Genomic DNA, 19542 nt, shown 5'->3' with positions numbered 1-19542 from the left:
CAGATTGAGGCTGGTACAAACCTCTCTTTGTCCTGAATGATAATGATCTGAACAGACAGTAGTGGCAGTGCAGAGTGGGTGTGGCTTCTGCGGCCATCAGTCAACCTTTGGGTTTTACTCTTGAGTGACTGCTGTTCAATTTTCTGTTAACTGTGGTACGATTATTGAGACTGAGTGAACCAAACCAAGCGACGTTGTTGAATAAAAGGATAGATTCAATTCAGCATTTATTAAAAAGCTACAAGGATGGATGGATTCAGAGTTATGAAGTGAAAGGAGGCATTGTTACCAAACACAGAGCTATTTGCTGTTGAACTGAAATGTGAGTTTTTGCTGTATTTAAGTGGACTTGTTCAATCATTTCCCAATCAACAGACGGTGTGTTTGTGATGGATCTCCATGGTGGAATTTGGTTGTTGACACATTTAAGTTCAAACTGTTGTGTTTACACCAGAAAAAGAAAGTGTCCACGCTGCAACACATGTACATTTGTGGTGTCCATGACGACGGTATGGTCCAAGTATATGTATATGGTCCAAGTATATGTGATTCCCGGGTTTGAGCTTCTGCAGTCCTTTGTGAAGATTCCCATAGCCTTGTGAAAGCAAAGAAAAAGTAATATTTTCATTTGCAGCGTGGTGATCTGTGAATTCAATAAGGGCCCCAAGTCCAGGAGGTTTGTTTTTCCAGGAAATGATTTTAATTGCATAGCTTAAAGGGAGGCTAAACCAAATGATTAATACTTTACCCAGATTTGGCACCAGTTCATAGCTTACAAATGCTATAATATATTGTTGAAAATGTTGTGTCCTCAAAAAACATTATTTTGCACTTGAAACTCAAAAACATGTGCAATCAAAATAGTTGTACTTTTGTAAATAAGAAAAAGCATGTCTGTGATTGGCCGGGTTTTGTGGCCCATTTATCCCGCGGCGTCCGGCTCTCTTTCCAGGACAGAAGAGAATTTCTCTCAAGTGAAAATTGTTTTGTTTGCACATAGTTTTGAGTTTCAAATGCAGAATAATATTTGAGCACAGAACATATTTAAAGTTTTACGGTCAAAGCAGTGTTTTGTGCTTGGAATCATGGCACAAAACCCCTCCATAGAGTTCATCCAGCAGCACAGTCATTCCCTTTGCTTTGGGGGGGCTGCAGTTAAAGAAGCAAGCCTAGACTGACTTTCTGTGGAAGTTCCAATGAAAAGCAGATGTGCAGTTTCTCTGAAAGCCTTTTCTGAGGAGCAAAGACTTGACATAAACCCGGTTCTTGCATCAACATTCTCTGAATGTTGTCTCCGGCTCGACTCGCTCCCCCCAACCCACCAACCCCCCATCTGGATGAAGCTCGTCTGCTGAACTTTAAATATGTAGTTGTAGAGTTAGATAAGGTAATTCTTCTCTATGAGTCCTGGTACATCGCCTGTCCATCCTGGGGGAGAATCCCTCCTTCATGTGGACACCCCTGAGGTTTCATCGTTTATTCCATTTTTTCCGTTTTTTTAATCCCGTTTTTTAGGAGTTTTTCCTTACCGCGAAGGAGGGTCTTAGAGCCTGAAGAGTTTGAGCAGATAAACTAGAAGAGCTGATATTTATCATCACTGGATTCAAATTTAAGGAGAGAAATAAAAGGAGAGATCCATTCACCCCGTTTCATTCCAATCATCTCTCAGTTCATGTATGTATTATTTTATCTACCTGTATTCTCACTGCTGTTTGTAATTCACCTGCATTTTTTACAGCCTTTGGTTTCTGTGAATGATGGGCTTTTAGCAGACAGTTGTTATAGAGCCGGCGCCTAGTGGTCGTCCGTGGTATTGCACCTTCTCCTTGCCGCATTACCATTGGGGGTTTAAAGTCAGTCTCCTCAGATGAAACACGGCCAAACGGCGATTCTCCTTCCCCCGAACGTCATGAATATTATTTAGAACGTCTAAGGGCAGGGATGTCCAGTTTATTTTACTCTGTCTAGTTAGTTCAATGTAGTATTTTCCTTTTGAATTCTATATATTCATGATCCTTTTGATTTTATGTTTCACTTTTTCAATTACTGATACGAAGCCCATCGAGACGACTGTTGTTTTGAATTTCGGCTTTACAAATAAAATAAAATTGAATTGAATTGAATCTGCCGGTTTCAGTTCAGCTGTTGCTCAGTAGCAGCAGTGAATAAACCGTTCCACAGTCCAGAAACAGGATTCACATGAGGATGCTAAAACTACGCTGGAGAAGGAAAAGAGAGGAGAAAAAACTCCAACCTCCATTACGGTTCTAGTAGAAAATCCAAGCATGAAAGATGTTTTTAGTGTCCAGACATGGAGGATTGGAGTTGGAGCATGTTTTAGGTTGAAAGTCCACTAGAAGCTTTCTTTGTATCATCAAGTCGTCGTTTCTTAATTCTTAACGCTTCTGTTTATTTTGTTTGCTATGTAACACAATTCTGTCAGCAGCTTGTAGAAAAAAAAACATTTTTCTTCTGTATTTAAATGATAACCCTAATGTTTAGATGATGAACATAACTAATGAATTTTTCTGCTGTGGACACACGTCCTTCTTTCTTGGAGACTGTGTTTGAGTATCTTCTAATGGGTTTAATGCTCTCTCTCTGGGCGACCCTGGTTTTATGTTAACAGGTTTTTGTGCGTTCTGTGTGTGTTTGTGGGTTTTTTCTGTAGATATTTCATATATTTTATGCTTCTTTGTGATGCATTGAATAAAAATTAAATAAAATTTTCATAAAAACAATCTGATGTGGAAAAAACCAAAAACCTGATTTCTTCTCTCTGTTCTTCACCCTTTATTGTTGTTTCATCACGAGTGGAAAGTTTGGACATCTTCAGTACAAAGTCTTGGAAAACAAATAGACAGACTTGGGCTCCTCTGCACTGTGGTTTCTGCTGGAGCTCCAGAACCAGCACACTTCAACAGAACCTCAGAGGGAAGCTTTGCTCTTTTAAGTGTCAGAGAACCAGACAGTTTTGGACCTCACAGCTTCATGACTTTGGACGGAAAGAAAAGACACAGAAACCCAAAAAAAAGCTCATGTGGGACGTCCAAAGACCCAGCAGAACCCTTCGTGCTGGACCTGAGCTGGCCGGTCCAACAGAACCCTGAACGGTCCAGCAGAACCCTTCGTGCTGGACCTGAGCTGGCCGGTCCGTTCATGAAGACTTCATGGACTTGAGCAACAGTGCATCAGAAATTCAAAGAAGCAGCATTTCGCAGAGAACATTTTGTCTGCTCAGTGGCCACGTGGTAGAGTGTCTGCCCTGCAACTAGAAGGTTGTGAGTTTGAATCCACCTGAAAGTCAGATGTGGATGAGGCTGGAAGCTTCACGGACAGAAGCTCAGACATGACGTCTGTTCTTAAGACTTTTCAAGACTGGGACACGGATGAATGGGGGAGGATGAAGAGGAGGAGGAGGGCGGCACCAGAATGCAAGTCAATTAAAAATCCTGCAGTGAAAAGCAAACTGAGAGAACTTCAAAATAACTTTATTGGAATCTGAAGAGTTTGAGCAGATAAAACAGAAGAGCTGATATTTATCATTACTGGATTCAAATTTAAGTAGAGAAATAAATGGATAGATCCACTAAATTTGATCAAAAAAGTATGCTCCATGTGGCTTCAAAGAGCTTCACCCCGTTTCCTTCCAATCATCTCTCAGTTCATGTATGTATTATTTTATCTACATGTATTCTCACTGCTGTTTGTAATTCACCTGCATTTTTTACAGCCTTTGGTTTCTGTGAATGATGGGCTTTTAGCAGACAGTTGTTATAGAGCCGGCGCCTAGTGGTCGTCCGTGGTATTGCACCTTCTCCTTGCCGCGTTACCATTGGGGGTTTAAAGTCAGTCTCCTCAGATGAAACACGGCCAAACGGCGATTCTCATTCTTCTGGAACATCATGAATGTTGTTCAGACCGTCGTCGGCGCAGCAGAAAGTTAGCAGAAAGTTACCAAAAACACGTCTGCAGCTCTGAAGGAGCTGAAGGTCACAAATGTGGCAAAAACTCCAGCCTCTACAGGTGTGACGCTGAAACAAACCACGGCTTCACCTGCGCACCGACAGCCAATTTTCAGCAGTTGGAGCTTTCACAGACAACTATTTACAGCAACATCCCGCTGAGGGTCAGAGGTCGCTCCGGGGCGCCTCCTTCAGTGCAGCAGGTTTGTCTGGCTGGAACTCAGGTCGCGACTTCTCCTCAAACGATGATTTCCTTCCTGAAAGTAAAAATAAAAGCTTCATGTTTGTGTTTCAGCAGCTCTGCTCAACGGTTCATGTCGATCAGAGGGCGACGGAGACACAAACACACATGATCACAAACACGCGTGATCCTAAACACGCTTGGTCACAAACACGCGTGATCACAAACACGCTTGGTCACAAACACACGTGATCACAAACACGCGTGGTCCTAAACACGCTTGGTCACAAACACACGTGATCACATACATGCATGGTCCTAAACACGCTTGGTCACAAACACGCGTGATCACAAACACGCGTGGTCCTAAACACGCTTGGTCACAAACACGCGTGATCACAAACACGCGTGGTCCTAAACACGCTTGGTCACAAACACACGTGATCACATACATGCGTGGTCCTAAACACGTGTGATCACAAACACGCGTGGTCACAAACACGTTTGGTGGTTTTCTGAGCTGTGCTCTAGCGTCTACATCGTTGTTCATGCAACGTTTCTGTTGGTTTGTTCAGCCCGGCTTTTCAAACCCGACGATGCTTCAGTTTCTGCGCAAACACAGACGGTTGTGCAGAAATCCAGGTGGCCGTCTGTCCTCCAGCTGCATCCACTCCACCCAACATCCATTTCTGAGGCTCTTTGTTATTTTCTGGAGTGAGTCATGAAGGATGAGTCTGAAATGGGGGTTAAAACAGCCAGCCGTGCGGCCCTGTGGTGGAGCGTCTGCACTGAGACTGGGCGATGTGGGTTCCTGAGGCAGCTGCCGCTCACATTTGAGAGCGCGTTCACCCAAACACTCCCTGCAGATTAGGGCATCAAACCCACGGTTTAAAACTTTGAAAGCAGGCCGTTTCCTACACTAGAACTGGGCTCACTCTCCCCACATTTCCTGACTTTGACCTCTTCCTTCCTTTTGTTTTGTAACCCCCCCAGAATGACTGCAAAGATCTAGCGTTACTTTAAAAGACACAACTTCTGCCCCCCAGCATCCTAAAATCCCCCCCCCCCTTTTGACACCTCCCATTCTTTAGTCCTAATGGTGTTCATTCTCATGTTGTTCGTGCTCATGGAGCTCCTCAGGGTTTTCCGTCACATGACGTCTCCCTGACCGGCAGAAGCCTTTAAACCAGGGGTGGGTAAACTACGGCCCGGGACCACATGCACCCTATCCAGCTATTTAATCAGGCCCGCCACGCTGGAATAAATCATATTGATAAACCTTAGTAATCCTTTATTTTCTCAGACCCAGCAATGGGACACTACATATACACTGGCCTTTGTCTGGGTGCAGAAAGATTTTCTGCATTCATGTGGTGTTGGAAGATTTGTTGTTTTTTATGGTCAAGTCCGTTTTCCGAGTTGGAAAATCATTTTTCCCATCATTCCAACACCACATGAATGCAGCGTTTCTCTAAGATTGCATTTTTTCCTGAAGGACATAGACCTGTTGATGCAGCTGGCAATGAAATGAGAACAAAAGCCGCGGTTTTGAAACAAAAACTCCCAAATCTTCTGTTTTAATGGATCAGTTTGAATCCAAATGAAAGCATGTCTTCATCTAGATTATATGTTGTGTCTTTCTCTAATGAGGTGGATTACCAAAACACAGCGCGCCTTTGTTTGGGCTTTGTGACAAATGTTAGAACCCTTTGTGGCCTACGAGTGAAGAGGTTTGCCCACCCCCGGGGGTTCAAACGTCAGAGACGGCGCCGCGCGCGCGCGCAGAGGCCCTTACTTGGTCATTGGCGGGCTTGTCCGGCAGGTTAAGGATCCCCAGAGAGCTGGCTCGCTTCATGCTGCGCCCACATGCAGAGAGGCAGGGGGGGGGACAGTCAGTGTACAGGAATGTGGCGGTTAATGACAGCAAAGATGAAATGACACGTCTGGGTATTTTCTGGGGTTAGACAGCTGTGAACCCCAGTTGAATCCAGACGTTTCTTTGTCATGTGTCGTGACACGTCAGTACAAACATGGAACCAAAGAACATCTGCACAGAAGTTTACAGACGATAGGACCATGAAGCTCTGCGTGAAGCGTTTTCCTGGTTGGTACGGTTTGACCTCAGCGGTTCTGAAAGCTCAGCTTCATGGAGAAAACAACCGTCTCTGAGTTTTTCTTTTGGGTCAAACTGACGGAAAGCTGGTATCGGTCCCGGTTCCCTCCTGCGATGGTCTTCAGGCTCATTTCACTCTGAGTTTAGCCCAAACCGCCTTTGCTGGTGGGAGGATGCAGCACTGAACTCTGGGAGATTGAGTGTTAGATGGGTAAAAAGGGGTTTGGCCCACAAATCAAAGTCAGAGAGGGAAGAGAAGAGGCCCCGTTCCAGCGGGGAGACCCACAGCGCCCCCTGTGGGTGGCTTGTGTGAGGGGTGAGTATTGAAGGCTAAAGGTCACGGAGTGTCAGTGTGACGGTGACAAACGGCACCTTCACGAGCCACAGGAAAGAGCAGAGACGCCACAGCACACAGATGAGGCATGCAGAGGAGGAAAAGACATTTATTTACAAAAATAAATAACACCAATATCTGTACATTAACAGCCATGCAGGCGTGTTGGTTTACAAACAAAAAAGCAAACAAAATCAACACGGAAGAAAACCAGAGGTTTGTGTTACTGAGTCAACATTCCAAAGGCCACAAAAGGAAATAAATAGATGCAACTATTAGAAATAAATGAGTTTGGCAGGATAAAAGCACCTGGAAGCAGACATTAGCAGCTGGAAGAGATGAGCTTACATGGGACCCCTCTTCTGCTTTTCCCCATTTCATCCGTTACCTTTGGCTTGGTTGATAACCCCCCCCCCACCCCCCCACCCCCACCCCATAAAATAAAAGCTGCTCTCTGACGACGGCTTTACAGGCCGGCCAAAGTGATAAAAGAATACGTACAATTTGAACTGCATCCAAACTTTTTTGATCAATTTAAAATGCGGTCAAATAGATTTATGATGATTTTATCACGTTCCAACTCAAAGTTTAGGTCCATTTTTCCCCCAAAGTATAATCTTTTCTTGAACAGAGTCCAAACCTTCAAAATAAAAGCAGCAGTGGAGCACAGAGGAGGTTCAGAAATCTAAATGAGATCAGAACCACCTTCATGCTCGTGTTCTCTCTTTAATCATTTGCAGAGAACACTGAATAGATTTCTTCCAAGTCTCTTTTTCTTTTAAACACTTCAAATAAATACTGTTTTCTTCCTCTAAGAAGAGCCTTTGTGGTGAATCCTGAAGATTTGGCAGCAAATGGTAGAAATGCAATGGGAAAAAGCATCAGTGCATGAGTGACGACAGAAGCAGCGTCCGTCATGCACGACCACAGCCTGAAAGTCACTACTGCCCCGCCAGCAAAACACAGGAGCGCAGGATGCTTTTGGTAACGGTTGGCAGCTAGGCCCGCTTCATCCTCCAGGTAGAGCAGTGGTTAGGACGGGCCCCCGGTGGGGGAGCCGATAGTTACCCCAGGTTTTTGGTCTCGCCGTCACGCGTCGAGCCGCCGCCCTTCAGCTTCCGGACCAGCTTCTCGCTGCTGCGCCGCAGGGAAGCTCGGATTTTACTGAAAGAGCCGCTCCTCTTCAAGGATCCGGAACCGTCCTGTGGGACGTGTCACAGGGTTACACACTTCACCACAGCCTGTTCCAACATGCACACATGTTGGGGCACAGCAGCTGACAACACGTTAGAGTCTGACCCACCCGGGACGTGTGTTTCTTTCAGTCCCATAAAATATCTTCTCTTTAAATAATGTGGAGAAGTTCCAACCTAAAGGCCGTGTCGCACAGCCGCTACCTACACTTTATGCATTTTCCACGTATGACATGTCAGTCTTTCGTGATACATGCGTGATCTACGTCATTCATACGTGTTTCTTGTGTTCGTCGATGTGCACAGATGTCCGTCGAGGCTTTCGGCCGACGGGTCTTTACCTGAATTTGGTTTTGGGCTGTTCAGAATTTGAGAATTACGATGATTTCTGAGGTTCTTTGTGTTTTTGTCACATACCTGACATGTTTCAACGGACGTCCAAACATGCCAGGTATTTGCAAAAACCCAACCAGGTCTGATAACTAAAGAACCTCAGTAGTCAGTTAGTAATAATGCAGTTTACAAGTATTTTATGTAGTTTATACACAATTATTACGTAAATCATACGCAATTGTGTTTTTTCCGAGATGCATACAGAAATGTATGTTTCTACGACTGTTCCACGTATGTATAACAGACTTTTCATGCATGAACCACTGATGTATAACTTTTAGATCACGTATACGGCACACATATCACATAACTGACACATGAATCACTGATGAATTGCATATAAACATGCACGGTTCATGTTCTACGTTGGTTTACGTTTTCCTTGTGTGGTTTATTCATACTTCCTCTGCGGTTTTAACGTGGTTCCTTCCTGATATGTGATAATTTCCTGTGAAGACCACAACTTTTCTCACTTTTTCCACGTATGTTCAAGTATGATAGGCGTGTCCACACTTTTTTGGCATGTGAGCTACTTTTGAGACGACAATGTCATAAAGATCTACACATATACATATATATAAACATATATATATATATATACATATATAGCACTTATGCATATAGTATATATATACACACACATGTATATAAATAAATATATATATATATATATATATATATATATATATATATATATATATATATATATATATATATATATACATACATACATACATACATACACACACATATATACACATATGTATAGCATTTATACATATAGTATATATATGTATATACACACACACATATTTATACACACACATATATATACGGTATATATTTACACATATATATATTTATTTATACATATATATGTGTGAACTAGTGTATATAGTATTTTGAGACTAAAATAATGTTTCATAAACATAGTATTATGAACTATGAGTACACAACATTGTTCATGTACTGATAAATCAAAAACTACAATGTAAGAGTACACACATCTATGTGAGGAGATACTTTAGTATTAACAGATGAGGCGTTTTATTACAAATCAGAAAGCAGTGACTATCGTATTTCATGCTCTGCTGTAAATCATCCAATGGAGGCAGCGTGGCATTTCTAAGGCGCTGCTGGCTCCGTGAGCGGCGCTCCAGAAGCGCGTGCTACAGGAATTCACTGCTGCCACAGAGAGTTCGGATCCATCGGGCGGGAACTGTGGAGGAACGCGGGGCGATCCGGGCCTCAATAAACACCCCAGTGTGCCGGAGTGGTCTTCTGCCGGGGGTTCAACGTGCCGTGGGGCAGGTAGTGACTTTATGATGTATACACGCATGTGCAGTGATGTATGTATCAGAGGATGTTCGATTGGCTGTTCTGCATGTCAATCAAGTCACGAGGATTTTGATTCTCTGACGGATATTTTAGAACTATATTTATATTTTTTTGGTTATTTATCTTTGCTGGCCTGCAATCTACCCTCATGTCCTTGAATATCGACGTAATGAGCGTATTACCATTTTCATCTGTCCAATATGCCCAAAATGTAGGTAGCGGTTGTGTGTCGCAGCCTTTAAGCCACCGTTTTCCAGATGGATCAGATCTACAGAGCTGGTCAAACACTGATGCACATACATTAACATGACAGCCGCTGTGCTCAAAACCCTCCGGTTCAAAAGCCCCCAGCATAAGTTCAGAAAGTGCTTTGGCTCTGAAGTCTGGGAGCATCAGAAAATGATCACAGTCACACACAGGTTCAATTCCCAGAATAAACCATTCTCATGTTAGCAGTGGTGTGTAGCGTTTCGTGCAGGTCCTGTTCCTCTGTATGTGTCCTAAAGCAAACCTTCAGGCAGTTCTGGATCTGTTCGTGCAAAACATTTCATGAATGCATCATAATGTTCAGACAGTCGTGCACGTCCTTGGATTCACACAGAGCAGCAAAGCAGCACAACAGATCTGCAAAGCTGAGACCTTCCAGTGGCCTTGTGGGGGAGTGTCCGCCCTGAGACTGGAATATCATGAGTTCAAATCCTTGGTCAAGTCATAGCAAAGACCCAGTGCCCCCCTGCTTGACACTCAGCATTAAGGGATTGTTTTGGGGGGTTAAACCGGCTGTGTCTGCAGCTCATCGCTGCCCCCAGGGAAGGGGTCAGAAGTTTGAACTTCACTGTGTGGATCAAACCTCCTGCTGAGCGGCTTTCAGCGCTGACGTGAGGTGTTTGCCCCCGACGTAAACGTTTCCCTGTCAGCTGATATGAGGCAGGAACCTAATGGTTTCTAGAAATCCTGCCTTACCAGCTGCTGATTGCCTGGATCTGGTGCGTTTAGCCAAAAAGGAGCTTCAATGGCAGAATGGTTGGAAAACATGTTTGAGGTCCTTGAGGCCTGGATTCTGACACCAATGGTCTAAAGAGTTCTGGCCATATTTTCAGTTTTTTATTGATGAGTTGGCAGGGTTTGATGGATCTAATAGTTTCTGTTTTGCACTTTTTAAACTGTCATTTTCATCCAAACCTTCTGGAGGGATCTGAATCTGATCAACAGGCACCTTAGAGAAACTTAAACTAATGTTATAATAAATGATCAGATGTTTTTTTTCATGGAATACCTGATGGGCTAAAGGTTGCAGACAGAAAACCATCACAGAATGACGCCGTCCACCCTGAACATGTATTACTTAAACAGCTGGAACCGTTACGGGTAATCAACTTGATTGATGAATCAATTTCTATTCCTATACGATACAACAAGATCTGTCGGTCTGAGTTATCGGATTGACAAATAACATCTTTTCAAAATGATATAAATCAATTATATTGATATTGGAAAATACCATTTAGACTGAGGTACAGCAGGTTTATGTTCCCATAGGGTAAACCGACCAATCACAGCGGACAACATGGATCAGTCCATCATTCCAGTCCAATGCGTGGACAGACTTTGAATAAAGTCATGTGACCATCCAGTGTCTAGAATGTTCTAAGAATGTTCCCTTTGGATTCTTTGGATGTGGAAAAACAACAGTGGAGAACTTTAGGAAACTAACATGTGAATGGATTTGACATTCATTCTAGTTTACTTGTTTGTTTGGACACAAATTGTTGTTTTGTTTTTTAGACTTTTGCAGCTGTATTTATTTAATATTTAATATTAGTTTAATAAGAACCTCATTTTTGATAACAATTTTCATAATTTTTAATTATTTAATATGAATGTCATTTGTGATGTCCTTTTTTGATGTTATATTATATAGATTATATCTGAATGTCGTTTTTGCTGCCACAGATAAATTAAATTTCCCCATTGTGGGATTAATAAAGTCATCCATCCATCTATCTATATTTCATTTAAACTTGATGATCTGGAAGAAATCCAAGAATCTGGAAAACTTCACTGTTCAGTAGCAGGAATTTCTGTCTGAGTCTCACTGCTGGAAGTTTGGATAAAGATGATCTGGATCGGATTTTAGATCAATCAGATCCAATCAGAATGAACCGATGTGGACTATGGATCGTATCGTCAAACACAAACGATGATATGAATGGTTGTGGTTAAAGAAGAATCGTTACACCCGTAATTACTTCAAAGCAGCTTCCTGCTGCAAACATTTATGAACTCTATCTTCAGATTTGGTTTTAAATTCAAGCCCCCAAACTTTATTAAGTCCAACCACAGATGCAAAAACCTGCTGGCACCAATGAATTTTTCTAAATTACCTTAGAGAAGCAGACTGTGGAGGTATAAATCACTCCTTTAAAAAATACCACAGTTTACCTGCAACTCATCACAGATCATAATAATAAATCCACCTGTACAGGTACATGGGATGTTGTGTTACTTTGTGTGACTAGAGTGGAAAACTGATGTGAAAACCCATTTGCAGAGTCTTTTGTTATATTTTTGACGGACTGGACACAGAAAAGATGGATTGTTGAAGGGATGTTGGCTTTGTTCACACGTTTGGAGATCAGTCAGGAATGGACGCTCACAGAGAAGAGACAGAGCCCACACAGAGGCGACAGGCGCCGCTTTTGGTAAGCAGACAGTTGAGGTTTATTAGAAGTTAATAAAGACAAAGTAGAACATGCACAAAGGAGACGAAACAAGCAGAAGATTAGTAGCAGGAGCAGGAGTGATAGGGAGACGATTTCAATTCAAACCTTTTCAGGACAATCATGACACCAAAAGGTTGGAAACTCAGCCAGAACCCCATTTACGTCTATATACAGAGATGTACAGCAGCTAAGATGCAGTCGATGCTGCATCAACATTTATCCTGCACGCCTTCCGTTACCATTCTAAGCTCCTCCCCCTGACATCACAGCAGAACACTACAGCCTACATGGAGCTGAAACTACAGCGCAGTGATCAGAGCTCTCCATCATGCTGAGGGCTCGTTTATAGCACTGTTCATTTAAACGCATCAAACAAAAATATAACAGCTTTAATTTGGAGACCTCCCTTTACATGATGTCTCGCTCCTCTCTGTGCTGTTCTGGGGACGGTTCCGTCTCCCGTGACCGTTGGGAGTGTAAAAAAAAAAAAAGTTCTTTGGATGATCACCTTTGGATCTTTAGCTTCAGAAGACTTACCGGCCCAGTTTGGGGCAAAACCTTAATCTGCTGCTCTGATGCAAAACAAACAACTTTTCACACATCAGACGCTAAAAGGCTTCTCCTGGGATTTCTGTTTGATCACTGAATAACACACAGAATGACTTTCATTAGCTTAACTGCTGTCATCAAAAAAGATTATTTTACTGCCAGCTGTGATCGCTTCTCACACTTATCAGCCAGAAAATAATCTGCTTAAAAGACGCTTCCCTCAAAGTTTTCACAAATATTCTTTGTTATGTGGTAAATAGGTCAGTCTGAGTTTGTGATGATGGTGTGAGAAAGCAAACGTCAGATGAGGCTTGAGGTCAGAACACCTGCAGAAAGGTCAAACACCCCAGCACAAGGGCAAGAGAGGCTGCAGAGATGCAGTTACAGGACAGAGAAACAAGGTCACACAGTTTAGTTTCATGTAGGGGAAAACAGAGAAGAGTCCGGCGGCCTGCCAATCGCTGAGGGCGCTCAGTCGAGTGAGTTTAGGGAGGACAGCTCTGAGGAGTCCCTCCAGACAAAACGGGAGTCAGAGTTGAGGGTGCTAAGCTGAACGGGTTGAGGCGAGGCATCCGTCATGCAGGACAGGAGTTTTAGAAGAAGCATTACAAGGCATCTGGAGTTATGCCTGTCAGTCCAGCAGCAGCAAGAGGACAGAAGAAAGAGACAGAAAGGTGAAAACAAGGACAACGGCAGCAAGGTGAGTCATGAAAACCATTTCTGTGAAGCAGTTAGGGAGGAAGAAGGAGATTTCACAGCTCAGACATGAGGCCTCTTCATCAGCTGGGACACCAGGGCTGAAGAAGAGGCATCACCGTAACGAAGCAAAGACCCTTTCCGTTAGCATTAGTCCTGATTCGGTTCACCTTAGCTTGTGCGATGGCAGCCCAGGAGGTTGGGACCGAGTCATGTTAGAACCCGTGAAAACAAACAGAAACCGGTCTAGAACTGTAAAACGTCTCCCTCTGATCATCTATTGATCTGCTGGCGTCTTTTCATCATGATTAAGCACAGCGGCAGACGTTCATTTAAAATTCACGTCCGAGTTGTGGCCATGGGGTAAGCCCACCCCACTACCCATCACCCATCTTTTTTACACATCAGCCCACTAACTTGTTTCTAGCGTTCGTCCTTTGTCGATGTGCGCAGATGTCCGTCCAGGGTTTCGGCCGATGGGTCTTTATGACCGTCTTGACGCAGTTTATATGCGTTTACACGCAATTATTACGTCAATCTTTTTGCGTGAATTTTGCAAGATGCATATGCACGTTTGTGTCTTTCCACGACCGTTTCATGTTTGCCCAACAGACTTTCCACGCATGAACCACCAATCTACAACTTTTATATCGCGTATACGGCACACGTCACGGTCAAGTTACTTAATTGACGCACGAATCACTGATGAATTGGATGTAAACAGTGCAATGATCACGCTTGGTTATGTTCTACGTTGGTTTACGCGTTCTCTGCATGGTTTATTTGTACTTTTTGCGCGGTTTTAACGTGATTCCGGATACATCTGTGAAAATTTCACATAAAGATGACAACTTTTCTCACTTTTTTCACGTATGACCAACGTTCATCCGTGCAAACGAGGAAAACTTTTGACTTTGCCCGCTGAACCGTGATCATTTGTCTGATTTGCCGTTAGGTGGAGTGCTCCACTTACTGTGCCACTACATCTCTACTCACGGGTGATGTGCAGTCAGTAATCAACATTCCCCCCCCCCCCCCCCCCCCCCCCAGGTTTAAACTGAGCAGCACAGAAGAAAGGCAGGAAATGCAGGGAGGAGGCACATGAGAGCAGCCAGTTGAGTTATTTACGGCACAATTTGAATGCTTTTATATCCAAATGATTAAAGCTTGTAAAAAAAACCCAACACAGAATGTATTCTGTGAAATACAAACTCCCTATATAGTTTGTATGTGGTATACTTTACAGACACACACAGGAGAAGAGTTGATTCCTGTCGAACTAGATTTGATGATCTGAGTCAGTTGTTTTTGTAGCATGGATGAGTTTGGGCTCCTTCTCTCTGGCTGCAGACATGCTGCCCATGGAGGAAATGGAAGAGCAGAAAAGTCACACTTTCCCTCCCAAAAGCACAAAGACCAAACGGACAACATGCTCCAGACAACAGAAACAGCACATTAGTACAGGAGTACAGTACAGAGCCCATGTGGAACCAGAGCAGACTGAAGAGTCACACATGTGTTGATGAGGGGGAGGAAGCGTCTTCACAGCGGCCTAAAAAAACTAAACGGCAGTGAAAACCTTCACCTGACTGGAGCTGTGGAGAGCTTTAAGGTCAAGATCCAAACACTTCGTTTCTCTGCACTACAGGACCTGAAATTCAGAACCCGCAAACAGGAATACCAACAGTTCCTTCTTCAAACTGCTTAGGAGGCTTCTTTGGTTGTATTTTCAGGTTTATTAGCGTTCGATAAATGTTTTTTTAGAAGGCTAAGTATTTACAGGATGTCATTTTGCCATTTCATTCACCTAGAATTGAAGAACAAAGCGGACAAGTGTCACAGAGCGCTTTCACTCTCTGATTCAGGCAGACCTGCGGATCAGCGCAGACTGTCTGCAGAACGCACCCACCGACGGCTCCCACAGAAAACCTCCCAGAGGCACAATCAGCAGTTTACCGGTTGGTCGCTTGAGCTGCTATGACGACTGTTGCAACCCGGCAGAGGCAGCAGCCTTTCCGAAACAAGTAAAGTTTCCATCTACATGTGCTGCCACTGCAGTCGGTAGAAGAGCGGGAAACACTGCAGAACGTGCAGCTTCATGTAGGAGAGGCTGTGCTGCAGAGCCAGCTCTATGGAGTCACTAAGTGACGGTAGACGCAGAAAAAACACGAAGAAAGATCCGATCTCCGAGAGTTAAAGATGACGGCAGCTTCACAGACGTGCACCTGCAGCTGGTGCAGGTGCAGGTGAGCAGAGCCGTCAGGCTGAACCACGATAACACTGACGAGCTCCATCCCACCTGATCTGACAGGTTAGGAGCTTCTGGTCTAAGCTTTTCAGCAAAAACACATGAAACGGGAGCACATCTGCTGACCCAGGCTAAACGTGACATCTCATTATGGCTCAGTTAATTCAGCATAAACCTGACGAAGCCTTTTAAAGGTCCAGCTCACCTCCACCTGTGCAACAGACTCTTGGTCAGAACGAAAATTGGAAAAATCTTCAACACTGCATGTTCAGACACTGTTTGCATAAAGTACAGAGTCAGCGTGAAAACCATGAGTCCTGACAAATACGGTTTTTAATTGATTTTTGAACCAAAACTAAATGAGCTGAAGAGTGAAAAACTTTTCCTGATGAGGATCGGCTAGGATTTGTAAGGCTTTATCACACTAAAGACTCTCAGTTCTGTGCTGAGGGCTGTGCACTGTACTTACCCCATTCCACTCCACGCTCATACTCACTTCCTCGCCACCGTCTGGCCCGCTCTCGTACTTCACCGTGTCCGAGGTCAGGCTCTCGCGGCTCCGCTGCTTTTCACGGCCCTCGGGTTCACTCAGGACCTCGGCCACGCGCTGCTTGTGGATGTTATCTAGACCCTGCAGGCACGAGAGCAGAAGCAATGAGAGCAGACTCGTCCAGTTCTACCCAGCTTCATAAGGAGGCACCTGAGCCCACCGCCTGGGCCGAAACCGCCTCACAAACCCACTATTCCCAACAACAGAGCATGAATCCCAGCTTCTGGCCTTTAGGGTGTAACGATTCATTGTAACCTGAACAAGTCTCAGAGTGAAGACAGTGGTGCGCCTGATGAACGCTTCTGCAGAAACATTAACAAAGCTCAGTCCTCCTCAGCCACTAAAGACTTTGTGAACAGTCAGTATTTGAAGTTCTCCTTCACTGATAGCAACAGGATGTCAATGTGGTCCAGCCTGCTCTCATTTCTCCTAAAATCATCATCTTTTAATATTTACAGATAGCTGGTTACCCCAGATCACTAGACAACGTAGTGAAAAATACATCTGAGAAAAACGTTTATTCAACTGTAGGTTTTACAATAAAGTTTTGCAGCGTGCTGCAGAATTTTGGGTTGTCCAGTTCCGTAGAGAGTTGCAGAAAGAAATGGCTGCATATTAAAGGGTCTATACCATGCTAAATCTACTTTTTGAGCTTTTAAGTGTTTTATAATGTTGATTCCTTACAAAAAAACAACCCCAAAGTGGTATTTTGATCCATTTACTCATTTCTGAGTATTCCTCTATAAACCTGCTCTCTGAGCACCAGCCCCTCCCAATCCACCAAAACGAGCAGGTCCTCACATTGTGATGTCACGAAATGAGGAACCGCCCCTTCCAGGAAGAGTCAGCACTGCTACCCCCGCCCCCAGGGTAACGCACACTTTCTCTGTGGAGCTAGCTGTGATCGGCTAAATGTTTTCATATTATTAACAATATGAACGTCCTTTTTTGCACAAGTTCAGATGTTTGTTTTCATGGGAGAAACTCAGACACGCTGCTGAGGCAGACTCTCGGATGATGTCATAAAAATGGGCGGCACCCACAAGGAAAGAAAGGCGGAGCCTCAGGGATTGACTTGTTTTATTTCTGAGTAGATAGCTGCAAAAATAACTCACATTTAATTTAAAAAAAAAATCATTCTTCAGTGTGCCAAAGGTCATATATGATTATGTATGGATATAGTTTCCTCTGAAAGGCTTAAGAACAGCAGGATATAGACCCTTTAAGAGAAGCGCAGGTGTGTCCTTAAAGCATGTCATAAAAATGGAATGTGCCATTGCCGTGCGAGGAGGTTTCTCACGCGTATGACATGGGTGATGCTGTCGTACCGACACACTAGTCGTTAGTGAGGTGCGAGTACTGGCTCTGGTGATGTCATACGACGTCTCCCCTACTCCCCCCCTTTACTCCCTCGTGTGTTATCTAAGTGTTCACTACGGCCTGTCATTTCCAGCATGCCTGTGGAAGATTTTTGCTGTAATGGCTCCCTAAACAATCAACAAACTATATATTTTGCATGGACACCCTGGGTGCCCTGTACAGGTTTTCATATTTTATGGTTGTGACTCAAAGTCACACTACAGTTTGTTTGTCCTTTCAGGGGTCACGGTTGACTCCTTTGGTTTGTCTGCACCACTGCAGTGATGCTTGCTGACGAGACACAGCTGAACTGTTGGCTTCATGACACCTGCAGCTCATCATCATCATCATCATCAACAACATTTACAAACAACTCACCTGCTTTCTGGAGCGCATAGCAGCTTCCTCCAGCGTCTCCGCTGCCTCAAACTTGCCCTGCCGCTTGTACAGCGCCCCCAAGTTTTTCAAGGTTGTCGTGACTGTGGGACTGAAAGGTGAGGAGAACCTTCATCACTGAGAAACAAAGACTTTGTACACTTAGAACACTCTTTGAAAACTCCTTTGTCAAATTTGTCTGACCAAAGGAGAACAAAGCAGCGACGACACCAAAGGTGAGAATCTTAGTCTAAATCTCAGACATTAAAACATACAATGCAAGTATAAAAGCATGATGTGAAGGAAATGCTTTAGAAATTTGAATTTCATCAGAAAAATGTTTAGTCAAATGATTATGTTTTAAGAAGTGAAATAATCAAAGCTCTTTTAATTACAACCAATGAGTATTAAATTATCATGTATAATAATGATTACTGAAATGTTTAAATTACAATCAATAACTGTTGATTTTCTTTATTTGATCTGCAATGTGTAGCAATAATTACTGATTTAATGTGATCAAGTGTTCTAACGATAACCAATGATTATTACATGATGGTTACCGTTACTGTTTACTGAAATCATGAATGATTGTTTTCTGAACATCAATCATTAACAGGCACTGGATTTTGTTACTTGAAAAGAATCTATCGGATCAGAACCGGATTACTAAAACTATGTAAAAACTATAAAATGAATGAACTCGGCAGGGGTTGGGTTATATACAGTGGTGGACAAAATTGTTGGTACCGCTCAGTTAAAGAGAGAAAGTCCACAATGCTCACTGAAATGACTTGAAACGTTCAAAAGTAACAATAAATCAAAATTTATTTAAAATTAAATAATCAATATCAGCCATTACTTTTGAGTTGTTGATTAACAGAAGTATTTAAAAAAACAAACTAATGAAATAGGGCTGGACAAAAATGATGGTACCTCCATAAAAGACTAAGAACTAACTGCCCAGGGGGTCATGATGAACTCAGGTATGTCCTTTAATTGACATCACAGCTGTTTTCAAACCCATAATCAGTCAGTCTGACTATTTAAAGGGAGACAAATAGTCACATTGCTGTTTGGTCAAAAGGTTTGAACCGCACTGAACATGGACAACAGAAAGCCAAGGAGAGAATTGTCCAAGGACGTTAGAAACTATATTATACACAAACATTGTAAAAGTAAAGACTATAAAACCATCTCTAAGCAGCTTGAAGTTCATGTGATGACAGTGGCACATATTATTCAGAAGTTTAAGACCCACAGGACAGTAGCCGACCTCCCTGGATGTCGCCGGAAGAGGAAAATTGATGACAAATTGAGGAGACGGATAGTTGGAACTCTATCCAAAAAACCCAGAACAACCTCCAAAGACATTAAAGGTGAACTCCTAGATCAAGGTACATCAATGTCAGATCACACCATTCATCATTGCTTGAGCCAGAGTGGACTTCATAGGAGACGATCAAGGAGGACACCCCTGTTGAAAGGAAATCATCAAAAAGCCAGACTGGAATTTGCAAAAATG

The 19542-nt window shown here is 43.2% G+C and overlaps 1 protein-coding gene across 8 annotated transcripts in view; it reads right to left on the bottom strand.

Annotated features, from left to right (window-relative positions):
- Positions 1-2769: 2769 nt before the first annotated feature.
- klc1 (kinesin light chain 1) overlaps positions 2770-19542 on the bottom strand; it is a 39982-nt gene continuing 23209 nt past the window's right edge. For 2 of the 8 annotated variants that reach the window (XM_023951257.1, XM_023951256.1), the window contains exons 12-16: positions 18021-18129; positions 16203-16364; positions 7662-7795; positions 5942-6002; positions 2770-4222 (exon numbers count right to left, since the gene is read on the bottom strand). In XM_023951257.1, the coding sequence (XP_023807025.1) occupies positions 4157-4222; positions 5942-6002; positions 7662-7795; positions 16203-16364; positions 18021-18129 (532 nt within the window). In that variant the 3' untranslated portion in view covers positions 2770-4156. Of the gene's footprint in view, positions 4223-5941; positions 6003-7661; positions 7796-12202; positions 13418-14537; positions 15137-16202; positions 16365-18020; positions 18130-19542 lie in introns of those variants that run through there. The other 6 variants (XR_002872588.1, XM_023951258.1, XM_023951259.1 and 3 more) reach the window with 6 other exon arrangements.

The sequence above is a fragment of the Oryzias latipes genome, chromosome 22, assembly GCF_002234675.1.
Source record: "Oryzias latipes chromosome 22, ASM223467v1".
Taxonomy (NCBI): domain Eukaryota; kingdom Metazoa; phylum Chordata; class Actinopteri; order Beloniformes; family Adrianichthyidae; genus Oryzias; species Oryzias latipes.
This window is presented reverse-complemented; position numbering and strand designations above follow the sequence as displayed.